Below are 10,633 nucleotides of genomic sequence, written 5' to 3'. Positions count from 1 at the left end.
GCTGGAGGCAAGTCAGGAGTGCTCTGACCCCCAGAGCCTGATCCTGGGGCATATACTCTTTACTGTCTTCATTCATGGCCAAGCTGGAGGAGCAGTTTACCCTCAGCAAGTCTGCAGACAATATGAAACTGGCAAGAGCACCTGATAGCTCAAATGCTTTTGCCCTTCAGAGGGATCTCGGCAGACTAAAGAATTGGCCTGAGGGGAATCTGATGGCGTTCAACAAAGGGAAATTGAGAAGTCTTGGACTTGGGCAGGAATAACCCCGGGCCTCAGGAGCTGCAGGAGGCCAACTGCCTGGGAAGCAGCTTTTTTGTTTTCCTCCCTTGCCGGCTTGGGGTTGGGCTGCAAAGCACAGGCGGAGGGATGGCTGCAGCCAGGCACAGAGAGGGTTTGCACCTGCCCCTGCCGCGCCGAGCCCGGCCCGCGCCGGGGGCCCGAGCGCAGCGCCCCCCTCAGGCCGCGCGCCGCCGGCGCAGCCGCGGCCGTTGCGCTGCGGCCGTTGCGGCGGCACTCGGCGATCGGTGCCATGGCGGAGCTGCCGCTGCCCGCCGGGCTCTGCGCCAGCACCTTCCCCGCCAAGCTGTGGCGCCTGGCGAACAGCCCCCGCGTCCGCTCCGTGCGCTGGGACAGCCGGGCCCAGGGGCTGCTCATCGACCGCTCTCTCTTCGAGCGGGAGCTGCTCAGCCCGGGCGACGCCGCCGGGGCGGGCGGTGAGAGGGCGGGGCCGGCCCCGGACTCCTTCCAGGCGTCGCACTTCGGCAGCTTCGTGCGGCAGCTCAACCTCTACGGCTTCCACAAGGTGCCGGGCAGCGTTGGCTCAGCTGCGCCGGGCGAATCCGGACGCTGGCTCCACTACAGCAACCCCAACTTTCGCCGCGACCGCCCCGACCTCCTGCTCCGCATCAAGCGCCTGACCAGGGCCAACAGGCAGCGGCTGGCGGCGGGGCTGGAGGTGCGCAGCCGCCAGCCCAGCCGCTTCCAGCAGCTCCACGCGGAGCGCGCGGTCCCGTCCTTCCCCGCCGGGCAGCCGCCCGGAGCCGGTGAGACAGGGCGGGAGCTGCGGGCGCGGAGGGCGGCGGGGCTGAGGCCGCGGGCACTGCCCGGCGGGGCAGGAGCGGGCCCTGCCCGCTCTGGGGCTGCTCAGCGCAGCTGCCCCGGCCGGCACAGGGGCTGTCCTGGGGCAAGGCAGCTGTGCCGGCAGGGCCCGGGAGCTGTGCCGGCTGTGCCGGGCTGCCGGGGCTGCGGGACAGGCCCGCCGCGGCTGCGCTCACGCGGCTCGGCTGCAGCTGGCCCGGCCGTGCGCCCTGGCTGGCGCTGCTCCTTGCCAGCCCTGGGGTGCTTGGGGAGCTCTCCGTGAGTGCGTGTGAGCTGAGGGCTCGGTCCTGGTCAGGTCCGCTGGGAGGGACCCCCCTGTCCCTCTGGGGCAGCGGGCAAGAGAGCTGCAGTTGGGGTTCTGGCAGTTGGCCCCTGCCGGGGAAGGGCAGTGGGACAGTTTTCCCAGACAGTTGAGCCAATAGGGGAGAGCAAAGTAGGCAAGGAACTGCTAGTTAAATAGCCCCACAGCATGTTGGATTCTCTTTTTTTCTTTCTCACCCTGCTTGGGAGGGTGGGAGCTTTTGTCTTCCCTGACATAAGTACAGTTGCTGCCAAGGGAAGCACACCCAAATCCCAATAATGATCCAGCCCTTCCTTTGCTTCCTTTCTTCTTTCCTCACTCCTACACAGTGCTCTCCTACCAGGACCTCAATGCTGCCTCACCTGAGGGTTTAGAGCTGCCTCCAGGCCCTTCCAGGCAAAGTGCAGGTGCTCAGCAGTCTGAGTTTTTCCTAGCATCTCTCAAGAAAATCTTTACCTCGTCTGGACCTCTTGGGGTTTCATCAGAGGAACCAGGCATGGACACATTTAATCCCAGCTGTGAGCTCATCATCCCACTGGGTGCCATGGAGCATAAATGCCACCCTGAGCTCATCGTTCCTCTGTTTCCTATAGACCATCACAGCCCTTCCATGGCCTCTCCACAGAGAAGCTGCTGCACATCTTCCACATTTTCCCTCTTTCTTTGAATGAAGACAAACTAGGACAGTGATAGGAGATTGCAGCTATTTAAGACTGTCTGCCCTGCAAATCAAGCCATGCCATTGAAATGAGCTCTGTGTGCTCCAGAACAGCTGCACCAGCAGCATATGGCCTCAGCCTCAAGGTTGTTTTTAGAATAAACTCACTAATTTCAGTGTGTGTGTCTGAGGATCTGGGCTCTTCCTGGGCGAATCTACATCCTGTGGTCTTTTGTGATGAGAAACTCCAGCAGCCAAATCCCAAAGCTGCTGAGAAGATACAAAAGGCTTTGATTATAAGGTGTCTTTGTGTGTGTGTGTCTATCCCAGATTTACAATCCATGGTAAAATCTATGTACATGTCAATTAGGATAACTATTTAAGAGGAAGAACTCACTTTTCCAAATCTCTGGGAAGTCTGAATACATTTTTGGAACTGAGGTTGCTGTGTGCTTCTTGTGATGTTTGATCCAAGGCAGCACTAGAGCTCTGCATCGCAAAGCGACATTCAGGAGCCTGACCAATGTGTTTGGATTCTTGCAGCCACCAAAGACACTTCGGCCCCCTGTGCTGCAGCTGTCCGTGCTGGTTTCATAGCATGGACAGCTCCCAGCTGGCTGTGGAGTACTCCTGGGGAAGAGGAATTGCCCCCAGTGGATCTGGACATGGTGCTTGAGACACTGGAGGAGATGTTTTCTCCGTCTGCTCAGGTAACTGCGTTGCACAAGATGAAAGGGGCTGGACTGAGAGCTTTTGAATGTTGTTGCAGGGCTCAGAAGCAAAGGCTTCTTGAGTTCAGCTGTGAACAGACAGCTGTGAACAGTGCTTGCTAAAGCAAGGTTTCCTGAAGAAGAAGGAATGAAAAATTCTGCCCCCTGAGTAAGGATGAAAAGGTGTGAGCCTTTTTGGGTTGGCCAAGTTTGGGTGCTCGTTTTCCTGGGAAGAATCCCTCCTGCAGGGGCATTTTTGGTGAGGAAGTGGAAGCTCCGTAGGTTCTAAGAGGCTTTGTTTGATGGAAAGAAGAGAAGAGTGTTTGGAGAATTGCCACTGAAGGCAAAGTGTCCCGTGCAGGGAGGGCCATGCGAGAGGTGCCTCTGTTCCAGCAGCAGATGTGGAGATGTGGGCTCTGCCTCTTTTGGGTGGGAAGGCCAAGGCAAAGCAGGGCTGGGCTGCAGCCGCTGCTGCTGTGAGAGGCCTGCCGTGCCTGCAGGCGCTCCCAAAGCCATGGGTGGGGCTGGGCTGGAGCTGCAGCTTTCCTCTCAGTAACCTGGTGCCTGCAGTCCAGTTTCCATCTGGGAAATCCTCAGCTAGGCAAACTGGCCAGTCTTGCTATCCATGTTGCAGAGTTCAGTCGCCTTGCTCTTGGGCATCTCTGTGGCAAGAGATGTGTGTCCCAAAAAGTCCCTGTCAAGCTGCAGCCTGGATGAGACTGCTGTGCTCAGGGCTGTGGAGGGAGGAGCACATCCCTGTGCCAGGAGCTGGCAGGACTCCTTCCTTGTCAGCCATTCCACGTATTCAGTGTCACATCCATGTCCAACCCTGTCAGCTTTGACAGTTTCTGGACCGTGTTTGAGGAAATGAAATCTTTTTGACAGTTGAAGGGCTTTGGGGCCCAGACTTCTTGTTAGGAACAAGGGATTAAGAGTGTGAGCCACAGAGTTGTTGGACCAGGTGTTCTGTGTAACTGCTGAGGAGGGTTTCTTTCTTTCTGTTTCTCTTTCAAGGAGAATACTGTTGTTGTGCCTGAGTCTTCAGGAGGGGAGCCTGTGGACAAGGCTGCAGCAGAGGGAGGTTCCTCTGGCACGCAGAGCTGCACGAACAGTTCCCAGGAGCCCGAGCAGCCTGGTAAGGACAGAGCCCCCATTGGGTTAGAGAGGTGTGAGACGGCTGCTCTGAGCCTGCCTCTGGCAGGAAGGTGAGATGAGAAGAGCTGAGTTCTTGTCTGCAGGGTTGGTGCTCCCCGTGCCTTTAGTTCAGATCCTGCACTGGCACAACGTGCCTGAGCCCTGCCCTCTACCCATCTGCAGGGGCTCTGACACCGTCTCCAGGCATTAAATCAATGTAGTACCAGTCTGCTGGCAGCTATAGTGAGATACATTAAAAATACAAGCACCAGAAGCTCTGAGACTAAACAAATCATTAAGTCATAAATCCAGGAGCTCAAGGAAAAACTGAAATTACCCCAAATTAGCGAGAACTAAATGAGAGAGCCCTTTGGATTGGCATTCTTGTGCAAAGCTGGTGTCACCTGAAGGCCTGGTAGGGAGCTCTTTCCCTCCCAGCTTTTAATCCCAGAGCTGGTGGTTGTTTGGAGGAGCTGTTGCTCACTGCAGAGGGCAGTTTGTAGGTGGCAGGGAACGGTGCTAGTTCATAACTCAGCCCCCAGCAGCCCTCAGCTTCAGCCATTTCAGTGAGGACTGAGGTCAGTCTGTCCTCAGAGGACAGAGGGAGCACAGAGAAAGAACAATCCTGGGCTTCTCTGTGGCAGCTGGGACTGTCTGTGTTTCAAGCTCTCATGGGTGCCATTTGCACTGCGAGTGCAACTTTACCGAGGTACTTCAATGCTTTACACAGTTTTGAACAGTTAGAAGGATCTCTGTTCTTTAAAAGCAGGTCTGAAATTGGCAACTAAGAATCTGCCTTTCAGGCCATCTTTGACAGTCGCTGGTAGTAGGACAATTACTTCCAAAGGGAAGGATGCACAGAGGCCAATATTGACCCAGAATTTCTTTTGCTTCCCAGATATCCACCTGATCTACCTTGCCAGGAGGGCTGCCCTGCATGGGAAGAAGGATCAGAAGGACAGCCTGTGACCATCGGGCAGGTGGAATCCCTCTGTTTATACATAGATCCATAGATTCCTGTAGTTCTATTTATCTATCTATATAGTTACAGCTATGGATTTATAGATGTCTGTTTATCTAGTTAAACATATATATATTTATCTTTATAGATGTGATAAATTTATATTTTTATATATGGAGTAATGTTTATACTTTTTTAGATTTACATTTATAGATGTATAGAGTAACATGTATATATATGTATAAATATGCATAGTTATGTAGTTAAGAGTTATATGAATATTTAGATGCGTAGATAGAACTGTGTAGGCCTAGGCTGCATTTTTCCCTCTTTCTCCCCTGGGCTGCCTTTTTCACCTCTCGCTTTTCCCCTGTGCCCCCCGTGTCCCCTCTCCCTGTGCTGGTCCGAGCTGGGGCCGGGCCGGGCGGAGCAGCAGTTCCAGCCCGGGTGTCCCTGGAGCGCTGGGAGCTGCCGCTGGCCCCAGGCACTGTCCCCTGAGGAGCTGCTGAAGGACGGTGAGAGCGAGGGGCCGAGGGCCGGTGGCGCTGAAGGGACGGTGACCCTGAGGTGCTGCTGGGGCTGAGGGTGTGGGGCAGCCGGGGGCCATGGTGGCACTGAGGGGACAGGGAAGTGGCACAGGCCGAGGGCGTGGCGGGTCGAGGGGGACGGGAAGGGTGAGAAGGGCCTGAGGGGGCGAGAGGACTGTGAGGGCTGAAGAAACTGAAGGGGGCTGGGGCTTTGCCCGGAGCATGGCGGGGCTGAGGGGATGGCGGGGCCGGCAGGGAGCACAGAGGGCTCCGGGACTGCAGCTCTGCCGGGCCTTGGAAGCAATTCCAGAGCCTCCGCTTTTGGCACAGCCGCACTGAAGAGCTCGAGGACAGCCGGAGGCGGACGGGAGCCAGCAGGGAGAAGCTGCCGGCCAGCAGCAGGAGCAGGACCGGGGAGCTGCTGCTGCCAGCCTGGAGAGAGCCCGGGTGAGGCCACAGCCCGGGGAGGCAGGGTGGGGCTGAGGGCGGCGGGGCTGAGGCCGCGGGCACTGCCCGGCGGGGCAGGAGCGGGCCCTGCCCGCTCTGGGGCTGCTCAGCGCAGCTGCCCCGGCCGGCACAGGGGCTGTCCTGGGGCAAGGCAGCTGTGCCGGCAGGGCCCGGGAGCTGTGCCGGCTGTGCCGGGCTGCCGGGGCTGCGGGACAGGCCCGCCGCGGCTGCGCTCACCACGGCCTGGCCCGCTCGGCTGCTTTTTCCTTCTGGCCCTCCTGGGGAGGCTCTGAGATCTTCTCCTCCCCGATGGAAGTGCAGCTGCTGCCGAGGGAAAGGTCCCCGTACTCACTCAGTGTTCCCTTTGCTTGCCAGCTGTGCCTTCTGCCGTCCCTGTCCAGCAGAGCTGCTCTGCACAGGAGGAAGAGACCGAGGGAGAAGCTTTGGAGATGGGGCAGCTGGGATCCTTCTGCTTTGTAGTTCTGCTTAAAGATGTCTGGACTTGCACATGAACACAGATAATTACCTGGATATTTCCATATGTTTGTTGCTATTTGTATAGGTTTATTTCTATGTGTTTGTTTTTATATTTATATATGTATTTATATGCACATGTATGTAATAAATGTGTACATATATATCTAAAAATCCATATTTATTTCTGTATATTGTGGTGGTTTTATATATATATATTACTTTCATTATGTATGCAGTTGTTTAGCTATGTAATTCTATCTATTGAGTTCTTGGTAGAGGGTTATTTAAAGAGAGAGATTGATATTTTTGTGTATCTACGTGCTGTGGGTCACAGGGAAGATGTTCTCCAGCCAGCTCACTCCTCGAGACCTGTGTGCAGTCACGAGGGTGGCCACCCCCAGATCTCCACTGAGATCTCCTGGGTGGTGGTGCTTGCCGGGGACTTGCAGCTCCCTGCAGCAGACGGCTGTGGCATGGGTAACACAGCGGCAGCACAGTGCGAGAAACCGAGGCAAAGGAATAAAAAGGAGTCACTTGTTTGAATTCTAGGGAGTTTTATTCCCCAGAGGATTCAGGGACAAATGACAATAACTGAGGGCAAAAAGCTGCTTTTAATGAGAGCGGGATTTAAGGAAGGACACAACCTTTTACCAATAGGAAGGCATCAGGGGAGGGGTGCAGGGTAAGGACTACCCAATAGCAGCCACCAAGGGGAAGGAGCAAACCTTGCACCCCAATCTTGTTTCGAGGAAGGGATGAAGGACAGGGAGCACTCCAGAAGAGAACAAAGGAGATACAAGGAGATTGACAGGTGGATTGACATCCACTTGGGGAAAAATTTTGGGGTAAACAACTCAGGACTGAACCACTACAAAGCCAAATGGGGTACATGGAATGCACCATTACAAACTTGTAACAAGGAATATGTAAAACCTACTACAGAAGAACAAACTTCAAAACAGAAGACAACCACATTTTTGTATTCCTAGATGGGTTTTACCCTCGTGGTAATATGTAATAAATGAAGTTGTGAAACAACTAATTGGTCTTTGTGTACAGTGAATTATTGTAGAGGTTGGCAATTAATTAAGACTTGCTAACTGAAGTTGGTATTTGTATATTTTTACATAGCATTGTTTTACTAATGTAATAAATTCCTTTCTTAACATAAATTAATACTTATATAGTTCTGTATTCTCAGTGTGGGTGTAGCAACTTGTAATAAATGACATTTTCCAAGTGAAATTGATTCTCATGCATTTGTCGATCAGCAGTGCAGCTGTAGCAATCTGCAGGAAATGCCATTTGTCAGCTGCACTGGGTGTTTTGTGATTTGTGCTGCCCAAAGCCATGAGCAGATGGAAATGCTGGAGGATTTTGGCCATGAAAATCTCTGGCCGTGCCCAGGACTTGCACTCAGGCTGGGCAAGGGAAGCACAGATTTGGGATGGCAGCAGAGCCACACGTTGGCTCAGAACTCACTGCAAAGGACTGCTGAGGAAACTCCAGGATTCCACTGAGAGTAGAACTCCAAGCAGGAGCCACCCTGGCAACAGAAATCATTCACAATGAAAAAAGAGAGCAAATGTGGCAAAACAGATGTGGGGATACTCTGTGAGTCTGATAAAATGCTCTCAATCACCGCTGCCTAGGCACATCTGCAAAAATACTTTGTTAAAAACTGAGCACCTCCCATGAAATACAGATTTCACTTTCCCCTTTACTTACCTTGCTCTGTGAGTGGAGACACTCTCTCCTTTTCACTGAGAATGTTTGCCCTTCAGCACCTGACATGAAATCAAAGGTTCTCTACTGCCACTTGGCACCATACCTGAAAACAGCCCTGCCCTCGTGACAGTGTTTGCAAAGTCTTCCCTCCTCCTGTCCCCACATCTCACAAACGGAACCATCCCCTTCCTGTGCAAACTGTGCCTGAGGTGAGTGAGGGCTCCAGGAGCTCAGGAGGGTGCAAGAGCTCTGCAGGTGGGAAGGTTTTGCAAAGCTTCCTGAGCATCAGTAAACTCTGGCTTTGCCAATCTTCCCCTGGAATATTGTCCTATTCAAGGATGATCTTGGAGGACACTGCCTCCAGCTCACTCAAGTAAAGTTTGTTTTCTTCAAGACTTGAATAGAGGAAAATGAAAATTGTAATAGTAAGTGTGAAATTTGGGGTTTGGTGCAGCTGGGTTTGCTCCATTATTTGCAGTGGAAAGTAGGGTAAAAGCTTTAAATTCCCAGCAGAAGCTGACTACCAGCCCACACAGACCTGAACGAGGCCCAGGTATGCTTGCTGCATGCTGGTCCAAGTAAAAAATTTGGAACCGAGTCCCCTTTTATTGCAGCTGGAGCCCATCTGTACTGTTGTCTCCAGGGCTGTCTGTGGTAAAACACGGCAATCCAGCCAGAAACGGTGGATATGAGAGTTCCAACAGGAACCTGCTTCTTCAGAGGGAGGGACGAGGCCAGCCCGAAAGCCTGAAAGGTGTTCTGGGTACTGGAGAAGGCCAGGCTGTCCTTGTGCAGGGATGGCCTTCAAGGGGACCTCACGCCTTGTGCTGCTGACAAAGGACAGCTGCTGGCCTTCCACAAAAAGCTTCTTTTGTTCAGCTCTTCGAAATGTTCCAGCCAGCAACAATTCCTGCTGCTCACACCAGCCCCTTTCCAAGCAGGAGGAATTTGTGGAAGCAGCCTGACAGCTTAGTGGTAGGAGAATAAAATACTCAGTGGAGTGTTATCCACTCTCTGCCAGAAGCTGCATCCTCAGCCCCTTATCTCTTCCAGTTGTCTCTGACGTGCAAGAAGCAGCAGGAAATCACCGATCCTGGAAAAGCAGAAGGAGGAGAGGCAGTTAGTGGCTGGTCCCTGGAGGCCATGGGAGCAGTGAGAGCCATCCGAAATAGGATCTCTGCTGGGTTGTGGAGCTAAGTGACCAGCCACCAATGCTCTGTGTGAGACTGGGGCCATCTGTGTATGTGAGCATGGAAATCTGACCTTGCAAAACAGAGAAAAAGGGCTCCTTGGGTATTTGCCACAGCTTGGAGGGGCTCTGAGTCACCTGCTTCAGTGGAAGGTGTCCCTGCCCATGGCAGAGGGGTTGGATCTAGAGGGTCTTTAAGGTCCCTTCCAACTCAAGGCCCTCTGTGAGTCTGAATTGCAAACCCACGATGACAAGGAGATCACAGCAAACCTGGGTCCTGCTACATTACTGGAGGCTGCCTTAGTCACTTGTGTCCCCTGGAGACTGGTTTGTATCTGGAGATATTTTCATGGTCTCACAGTGTTTGGGTGTGACTTCCCTGGTTCAGGGCCCCGAAAGATGCCAGAAGAAATTATTTGCGAGCACAGAATTGTTTAAGCTGCCTGTGAACCTGATGGGAGAAGTGTACTCATGTTATTGCAGTGTTTGCCCTGTACTGGTGATATTTTTTCCATTTTGAATATGCAATGTTCTTGCACAATGTTTGTATATGCATAAATACTGGCTTTAAATCCTAATTCCATCTTCACACAAGGATGTGTAATTCATCAGAAATATTTAACAAGGAGCCATATTAGCTTTGGCTTGATGGTATGTGTTGTTTAAAATGTGTGATGAGGAATGGTAGCTCTAACAAATATCCCTCTTGTTAATTTGGGTCTGTCCTTTATCAACCCTGTTGCATAGCAATCACTTCTTTACAGCAGAGACAAAGTGGAACTCCTTAGTACAGATGAGAATTGTACAATTCAAGCTGATTAAAGGGGAAGTTTTTTGGTATTGTGAAAAGACGATCTAGATAACGTGTTTGCTGTACATCCTGGAGGAGACTTTGCAGTTAAGAATGGAAAGGAAAAAGACATTTCTCTTAAGAAGTGTCTTCAAAGAGCTTTCTGTCTTACCAGAAGCAGCTACACTGATAGTGATTGACCTCCACAATTAGAAATGCACAACAACCGCTTCCATTACTTAATCTGGCCATGATTTTTAGCTGCAATTCCAAAATCTCATTAAATACATTGCTGTGCTTTAAACAAGGAAGGAGAGCAGAAACACCAACATTTCTCATCAGCCTTCTGGCCTGGAAAGACCATTTATGTTCCCTTAGCTGTCAGCCTAAACTCTGCTGTGCAAACCTTAGGTCTATGTTGGACCTTATAAACTTCTTTAGCGCTGACATAGGTGCAAACCTGCTATAAAACCCTTCAGGCATCACACTGATTTAGAGTGACAGGACTTCACTGTTCCAGCACAGAATTTACTTTACTTGCCCCTGCAAGTCATTTCCACAGTGGAAGTGAAATCAGTGCCTTGCTATCTGGATGTGGTAGGATTTTATTCCT

The 10,633-nt window shown here is 52.2% G+C and overlaps 1 protein-coding gene across 1 annotated transcript; it reads left to right on the top strand.

Moving 5' to 3' along the window:
* Positions 1–529: 529 nt before the first annotated feature.
* Positions 530–1,108, top strand: LOC146763692 (heat shock factor protein 5-like; the record flags this gene model as incomplete). Its single annotated transcript, XM_085567986.1, has 1 exon — positions 530–1,108. A coding segment is annotated over exon 1 (579 nt), but the record flags the coding sequence as incomplete, so codon positions are not given.
* Positions 1,109–10,633: the final 9,525 nt, after the last annotated feature.

The sequence above is a fragment of the Lonchura striata genome, chromosome Z (assembly GCF_050655825.1).
Source record: "Lonchura striata isolate lonStrDom1 chromosome Z, ASM5065582v1, whole genome shotgun sequence".
Lineage (NCBI taxonomy): Eukaryota > Metazoa > Chordata > Aves > Passeriformes > Estrildidae > Lonchura > Lonchura striata.
Note: the sequence above shows the minus strand (reverse complement) of the source record. Positions and strands in the feature narration are given on the sequence as shown.